The sequence below is a fragment of the Lactuca saligna genome, chromosome 9, assembly GCF_052625555.1.
Source record: "Lactuca saligna cultivar CGN05327 chromosome 9, ASM5262555v1, whole genome shotgun sequence".
NCBI classification, from domain to species: domain Eukaryota; kingdom Viridiplantae; phylum Streptophyta; class Magnoliopsida; order Asterales; family Asteraceae; genus Lactuca; species Lactuca saligna.
This window is the reverse complement of record NC_136425.1, coordinates 47,779,540-47,804,677: the sequence shown is the minus strand read 5'-3', so window position 1 is coordinate 47,804,677 and position 25,138 is coordinate 47,779,540. Positions and strand designations below refer to the sequence as shown.

Here is a 25,138-nt window from a genome sequence, read left to right as displayed (position 1 = left end):
ATATGTATGTTACCTTATGTAATATAAATCTTGATATTATTTCTTACCGATAACCCATTTTGTACCTGAATGTGAAGATAATATAAATCAAGATCTGTTTAAGCCAACAAAGCATGTCAATATTAGAATTTGGTTCAAGAAGATTAACACCTTCAATGGAACCACAAACTTTTTCTCCAGCAGCCATATTTAACTCAAGGAACAATGGGATGAGGATTGCCTCTTTCTTTTTTGATTACAACCTGCAAAAAAGAAAATGGTGAATAAAAATACAATTCAATCCATAACTGTCATGCAAGAAATAGCAACCCAATCTCGAGAAATCATATACCTGCTCCATTCCATTTTCTGTGTCGGAACCTCCTAAAATTTATATACCATTACAAAGTTAGAATCACATTGTAAATCTGTAACCAGCAAGCAAAACCACAATGGATTACTGGCTAATTACATTGACTGCGAGCTGAAAAGACAAAATTACCCCTGCACTAACGGTTCAAAAGTGACGGGGTTAGGGTCAAGGATCAATTTCGCAATGAACTGAAATCTTAAGGACCATTCGCGTGACTTTTAGCTAGGAAGTCCTCAAAGTGCGATATTATGTAAACCACATGGACCAATTGTGAAATTTTGTCTAAACAATTAGACTAATTTTATTTATTATTATTTAATATTAAGGTAAAATTAGAGTTTATCAAAATAATGATTAATTTCACAAATAATATCTACGAAAAGACTATCTTGGAGAAAAAAGAAATAAGTTTTCAATTTTATTTAAGGATTTTTTATCTAAGAAATGTTGAAATCTTCTGCAAAAAAATGATAAACCTCATTTTTGTCATTTTCACACGTTAAAAATACAATGTTAAGTTTCTTTGTTACGAAGATAGTTTTTGAAAATTTCAACCATAAAAAACTTTAAATGAATAATTTTTTTTATTAGAAAACTAAGATTTTATATTTTGCATATAGTTTTGTAGGTCAAACATGCGGGATTCTCTAGAATTTTTTTGGTCATTTTCGCGTGTCACAACTACAATATTAAAGGAACATAAGCTACAAGTGTGATCTTTCGTCATAAGACGACTTCTATTTTTTAAATCTACCGTTTTTTGTGGATGGCTGGTATGTAACACTTTGTATAATATTTATTTGAGTTGATTGACTTCTCAACTTTGTGCAACAACAAACTAAATATTTCAAACCATAAAACCAATTATAGTAAAATACTAACTTAGTAAATAATATTTATATTAACATGTGTACAAATTCGATTTTATTTAAACTTAACAATTAAAATACATACATATATTTCAAGGTACGCACGTTCTATTTCTGTATTTTAATTTAATTGTTATTGTTTAGAAATACTAATTCAGAATGGTAACAAAAATGATATTTAATAACGATTTCACAGATGAAAATAAAACACTTCGTATGTAAAGAATGTGAAATTGTAAAGAACGAATTTTTCACATGTGAAAGTTACCATTTCGCAAATGACATCTACGAATGACCTATTTTTTATTTTAAAAACACTAATTTCTCCACTTTTCATAGACGACAAACCGATTGCACATGTGAGACATGCAAAATTTATGGCTATTTACGAAATATCATCCTAATTTATGGAAAACTTTTATTTTGATTAGTCATTTTTTTCTCATATACTAATATGCTTGGTGTACTAAAAGGCACAAAATATTAAAACAATGAAAAAGCTCTATGTAGAGCTTGTATAATTTGAAAAAAGGATAATGATTTAGGAGGGTAATTATGTTTCTAGTTTGTTCGTATTAGGTCACTAAAGTTTTTTTTTTTTCCTATGTATTAGACCAATATGATTGTTATTACCGTTTAGAAATAGTCATTTTTACCGGTTTCTTCCTGCTTAACCGGTAAAAATGATTATTTTTAAACGGTAAAAATGATTATTTTTAAAAATCTATTAGGGTGGAGGGAGTCATTCCCTCCCAACCCACTGAACCCGCTGCTATATCATTTTTTCTCTTTTATTTTGGGAAAATGACTTGTAAGGGTAATTATGTTTCAAAAATATTCAAAAAAATAACATCAAAGTATTGTCTGTTCAAAAAACACCATTCAACTAAAGACTTTCTATAAATATGACCAACAAAGAATACATTTTGTTCAAATCTCACCCACATGTAACTGATATCTGTAGGTTAAATGACCTGATAGAATCAAAATAATAGAATTAAGAATTGACATGACATCAATTAATGGAATTAAGCAATGACATGGCATTTTTTTTTATTTCTGCGTGGATTAAGGGGGTGTTTGACTTAGTTTTTTAGAGGCCAAAAGATCTTTTTGGAAAAGTTACAAAAAGTCAGGTTGTCCTGACTTTTCCAAAAAGTTGATTTTCCTTCTTTGCAAAATCCAAAATTGCTTTTAGAAGTCTTTTGCCAAACATCTTTTTGCCTATGATCTTTTTCTAAAAGGAATTTTTGTCATTCAAAAGCTAAGCCACACACCCCCTAAGTTTTTCAAAATCCTTTAATGGGAGGGAGTGGAGCACAATCCTCTTTAGGGTTCGTTTCTAGGTCGATCTGTAACACCGTAAATTTCAAGACAAAATTTTCATTTAAAATAATCATTTTATTCTTAGAAACACTTGTTTAAAATCTTATTCATAGTCGATTTACAAAACATAACTCCATTTTCACTTGCATAGAAAACCAGGATCCTCCAAAATATGACTCTTTCTCTGGTGTGTACAATCAAGCCGGTGCCGTCCCGTGATACTGAAAGAAACCTGTAAAACATCAAACAAAACACTGTAAGCACGAAGCTTAGTGAGTTCCCCAAAATACCACACATAACACATATTAGCCACTCGAGGCTATAACTCTGTGGGTCCGTGCACCCAAACTCTGTGAACCCTCAGGTTCTAACTCTGGGAACCTTCCGGTTCCAACTCTATAAACATGCACAACATAAATCACATAGAAATAATGCAGTACAACACATCACGTACATATAGCATACAAATACTCTAATCACATAACTCTGGTTACCTACTCAAGGTAAAGTATAGTGAGAAGACTCACCTGGCAAGCAGGAAGCAGATATCCCCACACTTGAATCTCGAACTCGCCACCGCCTAACACGTAAGGCAAATACTCTCATGAATATAACTCTCGAGACTAGAATAAATCCTCTCATAACACCCTCTTATGGTTAAAAGACTATTTTACCTCTCTCTTGGCCCAAAGGCCACATCGCTGACCAAACCCTAAAAGTCAACGGCCAACCCTTGGTCGAAATCAAAGTCCTCAGTCTAAGTCAACCCCTGACTGACCCTACTCGCCGAGTCAACCCTGTGACTCGTCGAGTTCCCATAATTAGAACTTCATTCAATCTGCGATCTAACTAGCCGAGTCACCCTGAGACTCGCCGAGTCCAACAACTCTGAGTCCACTCGCACTCGACTCACCGAGTCATCCCTCGACTCACCGATTCTCGGCTCAACCAGAGAATATTTGGGACTCTTCGACAAGACTCGTCGAGTCCAAGGCTATCTTCAACCTACTCGCTGAGTTGTTCTTCCAACTCGTCGAGTTCCAGGCCATCTTCAAGCAACTCGTCGAGTCGACCCATGTGACTCGCCGAGTACCACCGTTCTGAATCCATTCAGAAGCACTCCAGGCCATGCAATTGATCCAAAACATAGATCTAGCCTCCTACAACCCATCCATCACGTAAAGTGGCAAACTTTACGTGAATCCAAAGAGATCTAAGCCGTTTGCACATTGGGGCTAGGGTTTGGGACATGTAAGCTTCACTAAACACTCCAACACAGGGACTTTCATGCTCTCTGATTCTTCTCCCTTCCAGATCTGAGGTAGCAACCTCAGATCTAACCTCTAGACTTCCCATTTCATCCATAGACAATTTCTCACAAACCCCAAAATGAAGAAACAACATAACAATAGGTCAATAACGAGATATTACCTCTAAGTGATGCCCCAACTGCAATGAAATTCGAATCCAAGCAAATCCCCTTGCTCCAAGCCTTGAATCTTCCCAAAATTCCTTCAACCATTACTTCTCCAAGCTCCAATCCACTCAACAATGGTGCTTCTCCGTGATTTAGGGTTTTCTGGGGCTCAAGGGGTGATAAAGAGGCTGGGAGGAAAACATAGTGATCTTTATATAAGGCTCAACCCCGAGAATTAGGGTTTTCTCCACTCAGTGCCTACTCGCCGAGTCCATTACACTGACTCGCCGAGTCGGCCACTTAACACGCGACCAGGTCGCGACTCTACTCGCCGAGTCCGCACATGGACTCACCGAGTCACTCTTTCCCAATTTACTCTTTTAGCCCTTCAACTCTACTCTTGATATTTCGGGATGTTACACGATCGCTTAACAACCCTTTGTGAAATCGATTTTCCATAACCTTGTTGACAATGATTCCTCCTTAACCTTGGAGACATCGAGTTCCACAGCAAAAATGTTGTTCTCATCGAATTCTCTCAACCTGCAACATTAAATTCTCTCAAACCTCTTGAAATCTTTCTGAAATCAAAATTAGGGATACATGTTTTCAAGAAACAATTTCTTTCCAATTTTCTCAGATAAGAAAATGAAATTGAACATTCAAAACATACTTTAAATCATATAATATGCAAGCTTCAACTGGCCCATAACACTTGTTAAAGTTTAAGTTTTTAAAGTTCAATGTCTTAAGAGGCAGAATATGAATGTGTAACATCTTTTGGACGTGAAATTGGTTTCATTTTACCTGTTATACCCTTTATATTCAAGAGTGAGGATTCCATTTGATGTATGGAGTATGGACATCAGTTAGGATAAGAACAAGAGTGAAGATTTCATTTGCCCCTGTTGACAGTTTATTGACATTTTACGGATCATTTTGCCCCTCACCTGTATCTATTTCTGTTTAGTTTATTGACCATTATCCCCTGTTAACAACTAATAAAACCAATAGTATATAGGGAGTACCTATATGACAAAAAATGATAATTAATAGGGCAACCTATGACTCCTTTGCATGAGGTGAGTCGCAAAATTCTAGATTATGTGACCCATTTTGCCTAAATGAGTAGGGTTCTAACCACTTCTAAAGCCTAATAAGAATTCAAGAGAAGCATACATGTTAGTTTCTTACCTTTTTTCTATCTCTTCTTATTCAAATTTGCACATATAAATAAAATTTATGCATTTCGGTTATCTAGAATGGAACATTGCCACTCACATCAACTCTGAGAACCTAGAGTATTCTGCTGCATGTGTTCTCTTCTTATTCAACTTTGCACATATTTAAGTTAGGAGTTGTTTTTTTTAATACTTAATGGGATTAATATGTCAAGCCTTAAACTGGACAAGTATACATGGTTGTTTCTTTTTACTTAATTTTGACATAATGACTTAATGGGTTAAGTCAAAAAACTTGGCTTAATATATTAAGACACTAACTTTGTAACTACTTACCATTCTTTATCCTCCTGACTACTCTCACGTTAAAAGATCGAGTTAACATTGATGAATATTGTAAAATTTGTTTTTTAGGAGTGTAAGGCTAAAATGGTCATTAGTGCACCATGATCTCAGTAGTAGCTTAGTAGACTCAGATAATGAATCTAGAGTTTGTCTTAAAGTTGTGGCTCACAAAAATGTTTCTAAACTGATGGCTTATTAGCTATTACTAATTGTTGCTTTAATGCTTAGGAACATAAGAAAAGAGTTTGGACAAAAGTTGGTCATGGGCGAAGTTCCAGTAATGCAAATAAGAAGACTCAACATCAGATAAAAGGTAATTATGAGTCATTTTTTTATATGGGAATTGAGTATTGTTGTTTTTGTCCTAAATTTGAATTTTTCTTTTTTGAAAATTTCAGCTTCCATGGAGAATATGATAACGAAAGTCCAAACTTTGGTTCTCCCCAATCTTATACACAATCAAGGCCACTAAAAGATTTTGTATGTCCCATAACTAGCCATATCTTTAGTGATCCAGTAACCCTAGCAACTGGTCAAACGTATGAAAGAAAGGCCATTGAAGAATGGATAAAGAGGGGGAACACAACATGGCTCATCATAAGACAACCTCTCTCATCCTATTCCCTCCCTAAAACAAATTACGTCTTGAAAAAGACTCATCACCTCCTGCATACAAAAAAAAGACTTCATGTTTCACAAGCCATGAGAGGATCGAAGAAGAAGATGAAGCAGGAGAAGAAAAATCCCAAGTCGTTCTGCTAGCCCTAATTCAGTTTAAAGAAGACACATAGATTAATAAATGTCATATCATCCGCTGTTATGCCATGTCATTAGTTTTAGGCCAAATCACCGGTTCTAAATCCTAGTCATCGTTTTACCAACAAGAACCGGTTACCACTAGGTAGGATTTGAACAAAAGTTATACTTGTTGGTGTTTTTTTTTTTTTTTAACAAAACCCTTAGTTGGATGGTTTTTTTTGAACGATTTTGAAACATTCTTACCCTTATAAGTTATTTTCCCTTTTATTTTTATTATCTTTCCTGAATCCACAACACACGGAAACCCTGTCTTTTTGAACCCACTCAACCCATTCAATTAAAAAAAAAAAATACAAAACAATCAAATGTAAAATCTTAATTAGCAATAGAGTTATCGGCAGCGGTACCACTTCCACTTCAACGAGTGGGTTGATTAGTTTCACTAACTCACTTCATCATCTCTCTACTTTTTTTTTTTTTTTTTTTTTTTTTTTTTTTTTTTTTAAATTTTCTTTAAAACTTATATCTTAGTTGTTTTGTATTTTTTTTTTTAATTGAGTGGCTTGAATGAGTTCAAAATGATAGGATTTCTGTCTGTTGTGAGTTAAGAAAGGTGAAGAAAAAAAGGAGATAAAAATTGATGTGACAATAGGTTCGATCGGTTGGGAGGGAACAACTCCCTCCTCCCTTAAGACACACGACAATCATTGAAAAACTCATGGTTAAAACTTATGATCTACAAGATATTAGAAAAACTTTGGATTAAATAAGCTTCCACAAATTTTTAAGAACTTATTTGATCAAAACCTTTCCACTTGAACCCCAAGAAAAGCGAATTTAGGCGCACCATAAAGAATAACTAACTTTTTTTTTTTGGCATTCCAAGGCACCTAACTACATTTTTTTTACTTAGGCTTAGTTTGTTTTTCTATAAAAGTACTTTTTGAGCATTTTTTTTTTTACTTAGGCTTAGTTTGTTTTTCTATAAAAGTACTTTTTGAGCATTTTTCCTTTCTAGCAGGTAGACGTTTCGCAAGTCCACGTCTTCTTCCACAAACTACGAAAAAGACAAAAGACATTTAACCACTTCCAAAAAAACAGCACCTTAGTATAGTAAATTTTCTACAATGACTTTCTACATGGTGCCACAACTTGTCACATAATACACATGCATATTAGAACAAAAAACACAGCAGGTACTTTGACTTTGCATATGATACAAAGACCATTTGTTCAAAAACATCATTTTCAACCAAGACTAACATGTTTAGTGAGATAACTATAGAGAAAAAGAAAATCAACTCAATGATAATATCATTAATTCATTATCCATAGCACCAGTGTAATGATAATGAATGATAATATGATATGCAGCCACAACAGCACTTATTTAAACAATAGAGATACATAAACATATATCTGACACAAATTAATCATTCAAGTAATACTAAAGTAATTTCCGATTAATTGGAATTATGCAAAATGGTGTAACAAATCCAGCAGATGATCTGATATCTGAACTAGAGATTTTGCATCAGAATAAAAAAAAAAAAACAAACAAAATAGTTGTTGATGACATCACATACTCTATCTCTCCTTATTTAGCCTGAGGATGAGATGAAATGAGTTCAACAGCATGAGTAATGGTGCTAATTTTGTCTGCATCACTGTCAGGAATCTCAAATCCAAATTCTTCTTCAAGTGCCATCACAACTTCAACTGTATCTAAACTGTCTAACCCAAGATCATTTTGGAAATGGGCAGTTGGTGTAACCTGCAAAAAAATATAAAAAATAAAAAACATTATTGGTTCAACTTTGTAAAAGATATATGAAAAGTAAAAGCTTCCCATCTTCGAGTGATGACAAGATAACAAGCAGCTTTAAAGAATGATAAAATCAGATGTCAAAAAAAAAAAAACGTTTAGTTTCAGATGTTTAGTTTTCTTGTATTACAAGATTTTTAGTTGATTCAAACAACAATAATAAAATTGCTTAGAAAATGGTATGATATTAACAACCCAACCTAAAGTAGTAGAATGGCTCTAAAACTCATATCAATTTGAAGCCATGGATTGATGTTCATATACTTTGACTATTCATGCTTTTACTTTTCTTAAAGATTAACAATCAGTCAATCACATATCAACTATTTGTCTGAATAAGAAAAGTAAACCAGCACTAATTTCATTGGAACTGACAACTTAGATAGGTGTTGTTTCTTTTTGATTTAGTGAGCTTAATGTGTTAAGCACTTAATCTGGACAACAATACATGACTGTTTATTTTTTACTTAATCTGAACAGAATGACTTAATGGGTTAAGCCAAAAAAAACTTGGTTTCATATATTAAGACACTAACTCTTACCTATTTGTCCTTTTTCTTCCCAACTCCTCTCACTTTAAGAGTAAAATGGTCTTTTAGTCTCGTTAAGATGGTTTATTTAGTCTAGAAAAGAAATAGACCTTATGTATACAGCACTTTATCCATACACCGATCATCACAAATTCAGCCACTTTACCCATACAGTACTTGATAGGGAAAAAAAATACAGCCCCTTAGTGAACAAGGGTTAGTCAATCAACATAAGTTTTAGCACTCATAACCCTCTTCAAAATAATAATTAATCCCAGTATGCTAAGGACTTGCATATTAACAATCCCACATATCTGGCAATAGATCAGTTAAACTCGAATCTATATGGCTATATCTCAGGTCTAGTTATTAGAGCCCCTTTATAATTCTTTCTGTGAATGTTTGTAAGGAATGAGCTACTTAACTGTAAGTTAGGAATTGATTGGATTAATACATTGAGATAACAAACTCGCGCTTTCTTATCTTAAGATAAGGATTACATTGCTGGTTGATCTATACACCTATCAAGAAATTTTCATTTCTACATATTTTTTTTACAATTTAATATAAAACAACCCAGTAAGGATAGCAAATCTTGCAAATTTCATTTGGAATGGGTAAATCCAAGCATATAGAGATTGGTATATGGGTCCTGACAAAGTCTCGCAATCTTAATCATGATATCAATAGAAACCCTAATCTAAAAAATATTGTTTCTCGGATATACAAGCACCCATACAAGTCTTTTATTTACCTTGGAAGGATCAACTTTCTGGAAATTTTTAACGCAAGTAACCACTCGATCAGTGACCTCAGATTTGTCGAGGAAAGATCCTCTGACTTCCTCGGAGAAATGGCGCCTGAAAAGCTGAATTACTCCTCCTCCAATCACTCTAGGGTTTTGAACAACGGGTGTCACATTCACACGCAGGTACTTGAGGAGTGCATTTCTCGCCGCCATGGATAAAACCTAGCTCAGCGATCAGAGAGAGAGAAAATGTGTGCGAGTGTGTGTAGCACCTTCTTGCTCGGTCTGGCTGTTTAGGGGTTTACGCTTATAGCTGGATGTGAAGTTCTTGAACATCCCCTTGGATTTTGTTTATGGTCACTAGCGACCCCTATACTCTTATATTAACTCTATTTAGTACCTCCTATGTAATAATGCGACAAAATAAGGGAAAGTTCATCACATGACCAAAAAATTAGGTGGGTACAAAAAAAAAAAAAAAAAAAAATTACCAAGAAAAATTCAGTTTCAATAAATTGATCAAGATTTTTGTAGAGACCTTCTCTACTAAAGTCATTTTAGTCTTTGCGGAAGGACAAATTTTTTTTGAGGAATGACATTTTAGGGGTATAATTGTAAAATTAAATGAAAAAAAAAAGAGAAAAAAGAGCAAATTTATGGATTCGACATCGGTGCACTGCGGAGGAGATGTCGATGGAACTCAGATAAGTTCACCATCTCTTTCCCCTCTTTTAAACTCTAGATTTTTTTTAGTTAAAATCGTAGAAACATAGATTTTTAGTTATAATTTATATATTCAATGAATGGTGTGTGTGTCAAATAGGTTAAACCTCGTTAAATTAACAATGAAAAAGTTAACAAAGTTGTTGGAAATTTTGTATTTGTGAAGAACAAATCCGTAGAGGCTTCCTATATCAAGAACATATCTGCACCATTTCTACATAGACCACCTCTGAGGAAATGTCAAACGTAAATAATACAAGGTAATAACTAAAATTATTTACGTTAGAGTTGTTTGTACATTGAAACCGAGATCATAATACAAGGTGGTCTCTAACGAGTTATGATCTCGAAATAGTAGATGCCACAACCTTACCAAAACCAAACTAACTATGCGTATGGGCAAACTTACTTTGAGATTTTATAAAATATACTCGCATGATACAGTTTGAGTAGTTTTCAAGTTCATTTTTTATAAGTAACACCAAAGCCTCTTATAAATTCATCGGATTAAGAATCAATTTCACAAAATCACTATTTACCTACAACTTTATTTGCCATGTTCATTGAAGTTCATGAACTCATCTCCATAACACCAATGCTCAACTCAAATTATTCTAAATTTTGGTTTAACATTTCATACGACATATTGGATCAAGACATCATGTCATGTGTTATATTGACTATAACTAATTATTTGATTATGGTGATTCAATTCCACACACATAAGCCCTCTTATTATCAGGCTAATAAAAAAATATATTCAAACTAATTAGTTATAATCAATATAAAATACAATACTTTCAATTTATACATAACAATTTAAAAAATCCACTCGAGTTTTGTTAGCATCTTTTGTGGTGGTAAAAAGTCCAAACCATCGAGCCGGGCAACGGTGGTCAAAACGACCTTCCATTCGGTACTCTTTGGAGACACCGATTCATTCTAGACGAAGGTGGCACTGGCAGAATCCCTGCACTCCGACTGAACCTAAAAAAATGCTCTCGATCGTCTTCTCTTCCGTGATTCTTGCTCTGCTTCTTACTTTTTCCCACAAATTTCTCACAGGCGATGGTAATTTCACTCTCCTGCTCCCCCTCCCCACTTATTCACCAACAATTTCAGCTTTCGTTTTGTTGTTAAATACTTAAATTCACGATTACGAATTCCTTAGTTTGTGGCTGTTTCGCTAGGTGATTTCACATTGCTGTCAAAAGGAAAAGTAAAGCGCGAAAGTTTTCAAGATAAGGTATTCGGATCTTTACTTCGAAATTGTCATTCTGAGCTGATCTGAGGATTTGAATGCGAAATGATTTGAATTGCATTATGAATTTAACATCACCAAATTTGTTACAAATCGTTAATGTTGAAGTAAAGTATTAGAACTGATTGGCAGTTTAAAAGTTGAAATTTAGCTGAATTAACATGAAATCGTAAGGGTTATGAGTTTATCCTCTTTTGCCTCGTCTGAAACTAGACTGCAACATTTTCCACTTTTCTGTATCTCATACTACTTTGAATGAATAACAGGTTGTCTGGATTACTGGAGCAAGTCGGGGAATTGGTATGTAAAATCATAGCTTTTCATTCTTCTTCTTACTGTTATTCCTCAATTAGGGTTCATATACACATGTGTTGCAAACTCCATGAAGTAAAAGTTGTATTGATTTTCTTGCTTGAAGGTGAGGTTCTTGCTAAGCAACTTGCAACTCTAGGAGCTAAGTTAATTATTTCTGCAAGAAACGAGCCAGAATTGGAGAGAGTTAAAAACGAAATTTCTGGTACATTCTATCACAACCTTAAAGGATTCTATGTATAAAATTTCTGTTGTCCTTGTTTTCATGGTTTTAAGAAATTTTCAGCTTTAAATTTAGGAAAACATGGACCTGAAGGGGTGGAGATACTACCTCTAGATTTGAGTTCTGGTGAAGATGCAATCAGAGAGGTTGTTGAAAAATCCATATCTTTATTTGGTGGAGCAGGTGTAGATTATGTTATCCATAATGCAGCTTTTGAACGACCTGTAAGTTAGCATTATCTTTGTTTATGAGATTAAAATGCTAAAATGAAGCATAATATCATATCCTTTTAACCGAATTACTGACTTTTGGCTCTTTGTTGCAGAAATCAACAGCACTTGATGTACCAGAAGCAAGTCTGAAGGTATAACATTTTGTTCTTTTGAAGTAAATTCATTTGAATCTATTAATTTAATCTCTTTACTTTATTTTTTTGTAGGCTACCCTTGATGTAAATGTTGTGGGGCCGATTTCTCTTACACGATTACTACTCCCTCACATGTTGAAGAAAGGAAAAGGACACTTTGTTGTGGCATGTTGATAAAAATTATTTATATATTTCTTATAATTCATCTTACATTTTCTTTTTTCCACTTTATATAATTTACAATTCCATTATATTTTTATGTAGATGAGTAGTGCTGCAGGTAAGGCTCCTGCACCAGGTCAAGCAGTATATTCTGCTTCAAAATTTGCTTTAAATGGCTACTTTCATTCCTTGCGATCTGAGGTACATATACAACAACTTTATATTAACTTTTTTTTTTTTTTTTTTTTTTAATAAAAAGTCAAAAACTTTATAATTATGATAATCACACTTTTCTTGTTTATTTCAGTTTTACCAAAAGGGAATCATGGTAACAGTTGTTTGCCCTGGGCCAATAGAGACATCAAATGCACCTGCTACAAGCACAGCATCCAAGGAGGTTAGTTTCATATCTTGTTATGGTATCCAAATTTAGATATAATCACAGGAAATAGCAACATACTTTACTCTTTAGACCAATATAGGCAACGTACTTTATAGGTAAAAAATAAAGTATATTGGTAAAGAAATGAAAGTACATTGCTATTATTGGCAACATTGTTTAATGTGTGTGTGTGTGTTAACAGAAACGAGTATCATCAGAGAGGTGTGCAGAGCTTGTATTAGTTGCTGCAAGCCATGGTTTGAAAGAAGCTTGGATTTCATATCAGGTATATCGGTATTATTTTTAGTTTTTGTTTATTTGTTTATTAGGTAAAATGGTTATTTTTTATTGAATGATTATTTATGATTTTTGGTTTACTTTTGCTTTTGAAGCCTGTGCTTGCTGTTATGTACCTAGTGCAGTACATGCCATCTGTTGGATTTTGGCTAATGGATAAGGTACTTTTTCATATTATTTTTGGTTGATTCCATGGGATTTGGCTGGAATGGAATTCAATTCCATTCCATTCCGATCCTATGGATGGTTGCAAATGAGTGCGGAATTGAATTCCATATTGTCAACAAAATCTTTTGATTTCGACATTCCATCATAAAACTCATGGAATTCAATTCCCAGCACTTCCTCCTTGTTGAAATTACCCAAATACCCTGTTAACCCCTAACGGAATCTTCATTGATGTGAAATGACTTCAGATTGGGGCAAAACGGGTGGAAACAGCTGCAAAAAAGGGCAATACATACTCAATGAACCTACTCTTTGGTCGAAAGAAGGAATAACTGATATTGGATTAGTAGTTTGGGCCTATGGTATTTGTATATTTTTATTTAAATAAAATCTTTTGAGGCTTTGTTAAAAACGAAATGTGTTTTGATTATTTTTTTTAAACAAGCAAGACGAATAAAGCCTTGATACAAAAAACACAAACCGAATCCTCTAGTTGTTTAGAGTCCCGTTTATCGAAAAATTGGAATCTCAATTTTCTTTTTTGTGATGTGTTTTGTTGCCCGATCAAATGAATTGAGTTGTTGGAAAATTCATGTATGAGTCATTTTATCATGTGGATGGTAAAAATTAATTCCATTTATCTTTTAAAAACCATATTGTACTTAGAAACCCATTAAAACACAAACACATTCTTCCTTCCATGGAAGGAGTTCATTCCTCCAAGCCCACTTGACACGTCACTTTTTTTTTTTTTTTTTTTTTTTTTTTTTTTAATATTTCTCTTCTTACTTTAAACTTTTCCATAATGCAACACATCAAAATCTATTTGTCATATCCTTCCCAACCAACTTGATTATTTTTATTATTGTTTTTTTCTAAATTAAACATTTAACGATTTGAAATTAAAAAATTAGAATTTAAAAATAAAATATCAGATCGTTAAATAAAACATTAAAATACTATACAAACGTTAAATAAAAGGACAAAACAACATACAAATTCTTAAAAAATTAGAGTGGTTATTTAAAATATCCCACATCGCTTCGTGTCGAAAATCTTTCATGTTATGGCGTTCGGGACACTCAACTTTTGTTGCATTTAAAACATCGACATCAGAAATTCCGGACACAAACGTATTTATCTTTTAGGTGAAAATATAATTGAACTCAATAACTTTCGTCAGCATATCCTTCCATTTGATGTGTTGACGATCTGTATCCTCTAGTTGTTTAAAGTGATGAATAACTCTTCCTAAAAAGCAGACAATCTTTGTTGATTTCCCTGGTTATTATCTTCCAAAGTGTCAATGTAAGCTTTCGCCAACACCACTACTTCATGTTCATACCATTGTTTGCATCTTTATTGGCTAGGAGTAGAATCCATTTTAAAATGAAAATGGATTAGAATTGGAGAAAATGAGAATGGAATGGAGGAAATATGTGGTTTTTGAAGTGGTAGAATGTAACATCCCAAATCCCGAGGTACCAATCTATTTATTTTATTAATTCAAGTATTGAAGATTTCCGGCTTACGTGGGGTGTACTAGCCATGTACGCTGGGCGTAAGCCTTAGCGAGGACCAGGGTGGAGGCGGCATACACTGAGTGTACAAGTAGGTATGTCGAGCGTACCTGTGCATGTGTTAAACCCTAAATTTGAGTTGTGACCCCTATTTAAACACCTTATACCTCCCTTGGACATTCCTTAGACAACCTCCATTCCCTCTAAACCCTAAATATCGAACCCTAGCCTTGTAAGTGTGATTTTGAAGCTTGTTGGTGACTCTTGAGCATTTTTGAGAAGGAAGCTCTTGAAGAATAAGGTAGTGCATTTTAGTCTTTGGATCCAACTTCTACTTCACCTTGTGCATCTTTTGAAGGTATAAAGTCTATACCTTGTTGATGTTCTTTCTAGATCTCTTCATATGGGTATTTATGAGCTTTTTGTCCCATAACTTGGACCTTTGTGAGTATAAGGGTACTCCAGAGCATATTGGCTATCATTTTAGATGTTTTAGAGTGTCTTGATTCATAAAAATGTTTGCTTGATCGTTTTCTTTAGCCCATGCATGAATGAAGTGGCTTTGATTGCTGTGAAAGTTAGGGATTTAAGGTTTGATCTCTACTTAGCCATGCAAAGGCTTAAAGTTAGGGACTTTATGGACTAAGACATCCTTAGGAGGTCAGATATGTGTTTAGGTTTCATGTCTTAACGTTTAAGACGTTAGAGGGTGAGTTTTGGGATCAGTTAGAGTACGCCGAGCCTACTCCTGGCTACGTCCCACATTTTGTTGACTTTTGTTGACTTTTGACTTTTGCTTGGTGAGTTTTAGGCCATGGAGGGGCGAAACGGTCTTTTATCCTCTTAGGGACTTAGTTGAGGATTTTGGATTTGTGAGTCGGATTGATGACCCTAAGTATTAATCAGGGTTGCTGTAATTATTAGGCGGAGTCTAGTTACGACAGTTCGGGTGTGAGATTTATCAGTCATCAGTGCCAGGTGAGTCAACTTATTCTTACCTGTATGGTAGAATAGCTGTTTATATATACATCCGATGAACAACTGGGTCTAAGTGTTATTACAATGTATGTGTTGTTTATATGTGTTGAGACTTCGGGTAGTCTCCAGGGTTGCTAATAACCAGGGTTGAGACTTAAGACATCCCCAAAATCACGGCCAGAAAAGACGGTTTCATTTATGCTTTTAAAATAATTTCAGAGTAAATCCTTTGATTTAAAAGAGTTGTGGAATTTGTCCCAAAAACAATACATGATAAAATAAAGTTTATCAAAACATTTCTTAAAGAAATGTATTTTCATATATATCAAAACTCGGGATGTCATGTTCCGATACAGACACAAAAGCATAAACAATAAAACATAGACCTTACACAGTTATATACTACTACTATTGGTCTATAAACAAAAATATCTTCATAAGTTCTCCAACTTATGCGCCCGCGCCACTACCTGTAATACAAAGAAACTGAGTGGGTTAGGCTTGGGAGCCTGGTGAGCATATAGGAGTTTTCTCAGCAATGAATGTCTTAAGGCAACCATGAGGGGGATAGAATACAACAAATGAACACCCAAGTTCACCAACACCTACAAGTTATGAGCCTGCCAGCATTCCACAGGACAGTCTAGAAAGAGTCCGTGGTCATCATCTATATTCTGCTGAATGACTAGATCACAATCACATCGAGGCCTCTCATCAGTTTATCACACATCAACTATTTACTCAAGTTCTACCCAACATTTTGTAGATAACAACATACATATGCAACTTAAAAACTGATAAGATACTCATTCCAAATAAACAGATAACATATATATACACGTATATTTATACATACATAACACGTATTCTAAAGTAGATACTTCATATCTATGTGTTAGAAGAAAGGGAATGTACACTCACTTGATCAGAAGATGATTGGACAACACTACGGCTCTAAGAGTAGTATTCTTCGGTAAATCTAGAAGATCTTCACACACCGGGCTTCTCGCAGGAAGAGATTCGGCTCGGAAACTCCTTTCTTCTCAGGATCTTCGGGCTTTGCGACTCGCTTCGGGTCTTGGGAACGATACCGGGGCTTCGGGGTATTAGTTGCACGCAAAACGAGCTAATACGGAGGGGGAGAGTAAGGGAGGATCTATTTATAGGGTGAGATTTCTGCACTCACCTCGTGAGTTTCTAATGCTCACGTCGTGACTACTGTAGGTCACTGCATGTGTCACTCGTCCAATTGCTCTGGAAGGCGTCAGGTCTGTGCTCACGTCGTGAGTTCTGACACAGCCTCAATTTTTGTATTCTGAACTTCAGAAATTCATATCTTTTGCATACGAGCTCCGTTTTTGATGTTCTTTATATCCACGCGTAGGTGAGATTATGCTCTACAACTCTCGTTTAGACTCTGTCGGCTAATTTTGACTTTAACTTTCATTATATTATTTTAGTAGGTCGGGACAGGAAAACTCCGTTAGAAAATCATATCTTCATCTGACGTCCGTTTTCATCTGTCTTTTTACCGTTGGACTACTATTGACGAGATCTTCGATTCTCGTTTAGATTGTTTCGGCCAAATATCACTCGATCTCTATCTCGAGATTTGGGCTGCATACTGCTAAGTCGAAACATCGAAAAATCATAACTTCCTCATACGAAGTCAGATTTTGACGTTCTTCTTATGTACACTCTCGCTTTAACTTATTCTACGACTTTAGTTTAGATCACTACGACTAGATATCGCTCTATCTTAAATTCATATTTTACGTCATTCAGCGTCTTGTCGGTTCTGTCGTGAAACTTTGATAGGTCATAACTTCTTCATTATAACTCGGATTTCAGCATTCTTTATATATTCGGAAACCTCATCACGACCACTACCACATCCTTCATAGATATCGGGTTTATCTAACATTTCATTTTGATGCTAATTTTTATCCTTAATTCATTTAAGTCACACAATTAAGCACAATACACATAATACTCAAATAATGCATTATCATTTCAAGACGGGTTACCAAGGTTAACCTGGACTATTACATTGCTATTAATGACAAGCCCAGAAACACGGGCGTTACAATTATCTCCACCTTAGAATGATTCCTTCCCCGGAATCACACATCAACAAACAAATGCGGATAGCGACTCATCATGTCACTCTTCGTCTCCCAGGTGAGATTTGGCCCATTCGTATGTTTCCAACGGACAAGAACTAATTCGACCATCTTGCGTCTCAACTTCTTAGTCTTTTGGTCAACGATTGCTTCTGGTTCTTCAATCAACCTTTTGCTCTCATCAATTCTCAACTCCGAAAGTGGAATCATGTCGGGAACTTCTCCCGTAAACTTCCTCAAATAACACATATGGAAAGTGTTATGAATTCCATTTAGTTCTTCGGGTAATTCGAGCTTGTAAGCTTGGTTCTCAATCCTCTAAAGAACTTTAAATGGTCCAATAAACCTTGGACTTAACTTTCCCCTTTTTCCAAATCTTATAAGTCCCTTCCACGGTGAGACTTTAAGTAAAACCAAATCTCCAACTTCAAAAGTCATCGATCTTCTTTTCATCGGACCGAAATCCGGAACTGACTGGGACCTTGTCCCCTGCATCGGACCAAAGTCCGGAACTAACTGCATCGGACCGAAGTCCGGAACTAACTGGGACCTTGTCCCCTGCATCGGACCGAAGTCCGGAACTAACTGCATCGGACCGAAGTCCGGAACTAACTGCATCGGACCGAAGTCCGGAACTGACTGGGCATAGCATAGCATAGCAAAAACATATTTCAAATAGCATAACACACATGATCATAAACCCATATACTGCATACTACGTCAGGTCGTAGCCCATAACACTTAACACATAAATCCTGTCTGAGCCACGAAGGCATCAAACAAACTAACAACTGCATCGGACCAAATTCCGGAAACTACTGCTACTAAACGGGCCGGCATTGTGGCCTTAGACCCGTTCCTACTGGAAGGAAACTCACCTGAGACTGCTGAACTGATGCTGCTAATCCTCTTGACTGCTACTTGACCTCTGACTCCGAACTGCTACTCCACTGACTCTTCGAGCTTCAAAAGCCAATAAAACACTTAGTCCAACTGACCTCCAAAGGTCACTAGGTCAATTCTGGTCAAGGTCAAAATCCTGGTCAAAGTCAACCTTCCGGGTCAACCCTACTCGCCGAGTCTATCTACTGACTCGCCGAGTTCATATGCTCTGGGTCTTTCTTATTCATGACTCGACTCGCCGAGTCAATCCATGACTCGCCGAGTCCAACTAGGTCCAAGTCCTGTCCTGTCCAACTCGCTGAGTCACCACCTGACTCACTGATTCGAGTCTCAACTTGAAGGGTTTAGGGTTTCACGATCTGACTCGCCGAGTCCAAGAACAGACTCGTCGAGTCCTAGACAATCTTCAACCAACTCGTCGAGTTGCTCATCCAACTCGCCGAGTCCATGCCTAACTTCATCCGACTCGACGAGTTGTTCATCCTACTCGTCGAGTTCCTCCTCATCTTCAAGCTACTCGCCGAGTCCACTCGAAGGACTCGCCGAGTCTATCCAGTCCTCAATCCATGCAGTGGCTTTTCGAGCCAAATAGAGTTTCCAACTCATAGATCCATACTTCTAGGGACTATTCCCCACGTAAAGTGGCAAACTTTACGTGTAGATTAAGAGATCTAGGCTCAAAACACCCTAAATTCGGGTTTATGGCAAACATACTTCTTCAACATACCAAGGGTTGATACTTTAGGGGAATCAAGACCCAAAACAAACATGGATCTGAGGTAGCAACCTCAGATCTGAACCTCCAACTCGGATTGGTTACATATCATACTAAAAATGACCAAAACTCACATATAAGAATAGATCTAGGTGCAAAGGGAGTCCAAGCAACAACTTATTACCTCCAATTGTTCTGAAATGACTCCACAATCCCAGATCTACAGTCCCTTCTTGCACCTCCAAGGTCTTTCTTCCTCCTCCAAGCTTTAGTGCACTCTTCAAGGCAAGATCTAGCTCAAAAACGAATATGGCGGCTAGGGTTTGGTGTTCTGGGGTAGAGAGGCAGTAAAGGAACCCTAGGAAGGAGAATGAGACGCTTAAATAGGCTCAAAGTTCCCGGATTTAGGGTTTTCCTCGTTCAGACCCAACTCGTCGAGTCTCCTTGGCCGACTCGCCGAGTCGGTCGCTTTCACCACAACCTGGATCCCGCTCGGACTCGCCGAGTCCCTCCATGGACTCGCCGAGTCTCCCCTAAACTTGAGGTTTTCTTTCTTTTCTTGGCTCTCCAAACTTTGGGGTGTTACAACTCTGCCCCACTTAAACTAAACTTCGTCCTCGAAGTTTGCTACGATCAACTGCCTTCGAACTGCCTCCAATTCTCGGTCTGGAAAATCTAACGCCCTTTTTGTCCATCACTCCAGCCACTCACCTTGCCGATCATTATCGTTGGTACATACTGAATCCTTCTCCTTTCCATAATTTTCTTAGCGTTACTTCCTCTGACTGGCAATTCTGTACCCCTCATCCGCCTACTGGATGCATTGAGACCACTTTGGTCCAACTAATCTACCGATATCCGAGTTACCGGACTCCCACCGGTCACTATACTCCATCGCAATCTCCTAGTCGCTTCCAGCGACTCCTGAAAATACTTCGACTATCTATAACTATTCCATCCATTCTTCCGCTCATACTGAAACGATGTTGCTGGAAATAGCTTGCTTATATCCCATCTGATTACTCAACTCCTACTAACTCGAGCCTTCCATCCTGAAAGGAAAGCTACCTGCCTAGCTATCTTTACATATCACTATACTCGGCCGAAGGTTCAGCTGATCCTACTGAGAGAGACTTGCCATTTCCAAATCAACCAACTATACCGTCAACACTTGCATTCCAACGCAAATACAATACTGACCCAAAACCCTGAAACCTTCCAAACACTGAATTGCCTGCAATACTGAACCTGCGTGAAACACTAAACTGCCTAAAACGCTGATCTGGCTGAAACACTGAGCTGCCTGAAACACTAAACTGGCTGAAACACTGAGCTACCTGAAACACTAAACTCAAACCCAACTGTGGAGTCAAGGGACCCGCACTTAGTCGCTTCCACGACTTCTGAATGAAATCTTCCTCTAGGACTAGTTTCCACTAGTTATCCTGTCATTGTGGCTCTAACAACCTTCCGATCCAACCGATCGGGTCCATACATCACATCCTGACATCATCCATTCCATGGCTAACAACATGATGGTTCCCAGACTGACGGTAGCCCTTAACATACCCGAACCCTAACGGTCCACTGCTACTCTGATCTCATAACTGATGTGACGATCTATAGCCAAAATTTGCTGACTTAGCCATAACTGAACCATTTGGGAAATCCGAATCTAACCCGTGGATTCCCATATTCCCACTGCTGCACCCGAACGGGTGGGAATGACTACGTTCCCGCGTTCAACAACGCGCTCATGCTGCTACCAATCTGATAAAAGCCACGGCTACACCCGCGGATTCATAACTCTCAAATACTATCTGGCTGCTAATGAACGCTACGGCTACCCCCCCCCCCCCCCGGCAGACTTACAACACTACTACTACTATCTGACTACTAGTGAATGCTACGGCTACCCCCGCAGACTTACAACACTCTACTACTATCTGACTACTAGTGAATGCTACGGCTACCCCCGCAGACTTACAACACTCTACTACTATCTGACTGCTAGTGAATGCTACGGCTACCCCCGCAGGCTTACAACACTCTACTACTATCTGACTGCTAGTGAATGCTACGGCTACCCCCGCAGACTTACAACACTCTACTACTATCTGACTGCTAGTGAATGCTACGGCTACCCCCGCAGGCTTACAACACTACTACTACTATCTATCCCGAGGACATCCTGACTATCCCTAGTCCCGCTAGTGATTCCTCATCCCGATTTCTCAAACCAGTCCACAGTCTTTGAATTCTGCATCATCCCCGACATCTTATATCCTTGATATACTTAGCGCTTCGTCGAGGAATTCTCCGGCTTGGTTCCTAAACCAACCGTCTACTGATCCGGATACAAGAAGCTACTGTTGGGAAGTTTCCAACCTCCCAACTCCTGAATCCACATAATCCTGCATGCTGGCTCTGCCACTGGCTACTAATACGAAGACATCTCCTGCTAACCGTTTTCTCCGGATCCTCATTCCGACTCACTTGAGCCTTTACAGGTGGTCCTCAAATCCTGGATTCCCAACCAGCTTCTAACCATCTCCATTACATGAACCTACTGCTGGGAAAAGTTCTCGAACTCCCAATTCTGAACTTCTCAATCCATCCATCACTGTGCTACTACCACTTCTTCTCAGAGGTCGCGCACTCATTCTGAGTGACTCTTATCCATGTATACCCGGAGGGTTCTCCCCCACTTCGATCCTGCTTACCCCTTGCTGCTTCACATTCAAAAGAGATCCCGACCTTTACTACCATTCCAAAACTTCTACTGGGGAACCCAAGCTCGCCAGGTAGGAATTTGACCATTCCATCCAAACCACTATCCACTCCGAACTAGCGAAACGAACCAGATCTCTCCCTACCATGCTACAGTTACTGCATCCTCCGAAACTTCTCCATATGAGCACATCCCCTAACTACCAACCAATTATCCGAGGTATGCAAATGGCATATGACATAATCACAAGCAAGCCACTCCATAACACAACACTTATACCACAATTGATGCAGAAACAATAACAATATAATCATAACATAAGCTGAAAAAAACAAAGTTACATACCTCCATTACTCAGTGCTGCTCGAATCCCTGCTGAAATCTACCGGAGAAACTCAGCTCCGAGCCGTAGGCACCCTTGCCTGGCCTTGACAACCACTGACGGTACTTGAAGTTCCAAGGGCAGGAGCTGGCGCCTGCCCTGCTGAATACAAACTCGGACAGTGGGCCTTCTTGTGTCCCCTCTGGCCGCACTTAAAACACCCAGCATCGCCACCACTTCTACGTCTACACACACCCATGTGCGTCCTTCCGCACTTCCCGCATCGACTGCGGCTCTAATAGTTCCTCGTCCTCAAATCTGAACTCTTGGGCCTCTTACTCGAACCTGTGGCAACCTGAGTCTCATCCATTTTCCTCTTCCCTTCCGACTCCCTGCCCGACTCTCGCTCCTGCGTTACCCCAACGGCAACGTCTGCTGACTGAACAACAGATGTCTGATCCTGAAGCCTCGATATCAATCTATCAGTGATCCTCACAACCATGTCTGGCAGACCCTCGCGAATGGCTCGTGAAACTTCCTCAACTATCCAATCATGCAATGGTTTCTCTTAGAGACAGAATGCACAACACACCCCTGCCCCCTGATAGCAGAAACTAGAAATGGGATCTCCCTCCCTGATGGATCCCTGAACTCCATAAGATTCGGGACCTAGACGAGCCCCAATCTGTCCTGAAACTAACCCGACCCTAAAGGCCTCAAGATGACTGTCCATGAGCTCCAAAATAGCCTCTCTAACTGAACCGAAAATCACTGGAGTCTGATCGATGATGTTGCGCATAATCTCTGCGGAAATGAAATCCCTCATCTGATCACCAAGCTGCCCGACTCTAAAGCCCGAGCTAGACCCCTCCCCTGCACCTGAACTGCCAACTGATATCTCGCGCAACGTCACCATGCTGAAAATATAACAATCCCTGACCAATTACATACTACTGCTGAGGGATCTCTCACATACTCTACTAGTTCCTTGGTTTCGCCTCGGCCCCTATTGAATCGAGTACGGATCCTCTGCTTTCAGTAGTATGGGCCCCTACTACCTTGCACATCTATCCGTACTTTCTTCAAGAGTTACCTCAACTCCACCAAGTCCCCTTTACTCTTCTACTGATCTCTGCTACTCTCATCCTAGGCTTGCCCTAGGGAAACCTCAGGCTCAACTCAACTGGTCCTCAGCTGCTGAAGGTTTCCTTATAATGCCAATTAGCCACCACCTGAACACCATCACATGTGATGAGGATCAGATAATCTTTCAAGTAAAAGACCCGTCCCTATAACGGTTGGACTCAAACAAGAGCTGCGCAATGGGGCCAGTTCCAGCACTCTGGGATTATTCAACCCTGATCACATGTGGTGTGACGTGTTCACCTAATGGCTAACTCCCATCACTCAGAACCCCACAAAGCACGAAGCAAGAAGCATTCGGATAAGGGAAACAGACTCAGGCAAAACTATTCTCATAACAAGGAACTGTACTAGCATAGGATGCTAAGCTCATACTATCAGGCATAACCTAAACAGGCTATCCTACTGCTGTCTACTCAATACTAGCATGCAATACTCATAAAGCTGTAACACATAAAGTAGGCACATAAGCCATTCTCCTAGATCCTTAGTCCTATACTAGCATGCTGTTCTACTGAAACTGAAACTGAACAAATAACTTGTATGGGTAATTTGGGAGTACTTACTTGAGCTCGGCTGATCGCATGCACACACCTCTATCTTGTTAAAAATTTCTTTCTTTCTAAGTGCTTTCAAAATTCTTTTTAGAAGACGTTTTCTTTTAAAAATAAAAATCTTTTTATTTCCCCTTAGTTTGAGTTCAGATACACCCGGAAGTGTATCCGAATCCCTCAAACCAGGGCTCTGATACCAACTTGAAACGACCCAAAAATATGACCCAAAAATTTCATTTTTCAATATAACCAAAACCATAATCTGAGTGTCATATCATAAAACCATACGTGATGTATCCCAAACATAATAAAAACACTGTGCAGAAAACTGTATCATACTATGTCAAATCAAAACAAACTAAATCAATTCCCAGGATAAAAGCTAAAGTTGTGGTGTGTGCGATGCTATCACCCCGAGCTCTTCCCTTTGCTTGCGGAAGTACCTGAAACCAAAACTGAAACTGTAAGCACGAAGCTTAGTGAGCTCCCCCAAGCTACCACATACCATACAATATATAAATAAGCACATACTGGGCCTTGCCCACTGCATCAGACCGAAGCCTGGAACTAGCTTCATCGGACCGAAATCCGGAACTGACTGGGACCTTGTCCCCTGCATCGGACCAAAGTCCGGAACTAACTGCATCGGACCGAAGTCCGGAACTGACTGGGACCTTGTCCCCTGCATCGGACCGAAGTCCGGAACTAACTGCATCGGATCGAAGTCCGGAACTGACTGGGCATAGCATAGCATAGCAAAAACATATTTCAAATAGCATAACACACATGATCATAAACCCATATACTGCATACTACGTCAGGCCGTAGCCCATAACACTTAACACATAAATCCTGTCTGAGCCACGAAAGCATCAAACAAACTAACAACTGCATCGGACCAA

At 38.1% G+C, this 25,138-nt stretch overlaps 2 protein-coding genes across 4 annotated transcripts; one reads left to right on the top strand and one right to left on the bottom strand.

Annotated features, from left to right (window-relative positions):
- Positions 1-7,618: 7,618 nt before the first annotated feature.
- Positions 7,619-9,651, bottom strand: MTACP2 (mitochondrial acyl carrier protein 2). Its single transcript, XM_078975284.1, has 2 exons — positions 9,359-9,651; positions 7,619-8,023 (listed from the first exon to the last, which is right to left on the bottom strand). Exons 1-2 carry the CDS (start codon positions 9,563-9,565, stop codon positions 7,847-7,849), a joined length of 384 nt encoding a protein of 127 aa, XP_078831410.1. The 5' UTR covers positions 9,566-9,651; the 3' UTR covers positions 7,619-7,846.
- Positions 9,652-10,928: 1,277 nt separating this feature from the next.
- On the top strand, positions 10,929-13,794 carry LOC145018351 (NAD(P)-binding Rossmann-fold superfamily protein). Of its 3 annotated transcripts, none has more exons than XM_078976244.1 (12): positions 10,929-11,146; positions 11,266-11,321; positions 11,603-11,636; positions 11,755-11,853; positions 11,935-12,095; positions 12,197-12,235; positions 12,311-12,403; positions 12,503-12,601; positions 12,708-12,797; positions 12,985-13,068; positions 13,175-13,240; positions 13,496-13,794. In XM_078976244.1, the coding sequence occupies exons 1-12, from the start codon at positions 11,071-11,073 to the stop codon at positions 13,577-13,579; spliced, it is 981 nt and encodes a 326-aa protein (XP_078832370.1). In that variant the 5' UTR covers positions 10,929-11,070; the 3' UTR covers positions 13,580-13,794. The 3 variants fall into 3 exon arrangements, with proteins under 3 accessions (XP_078832370.1, XP_078832368.1, XP_078832369.1); XM_078976242.1 differs by having other exon boundaries at positions 10,938-11,146; positions 11,947-12,095; XM_078976243.1 differs by having other exon boundaries at positions 11,016-11,146; positions 11,247-11,321.
- Positions 13,795-25,138: the final 11,344 nt, after the last annotated feature.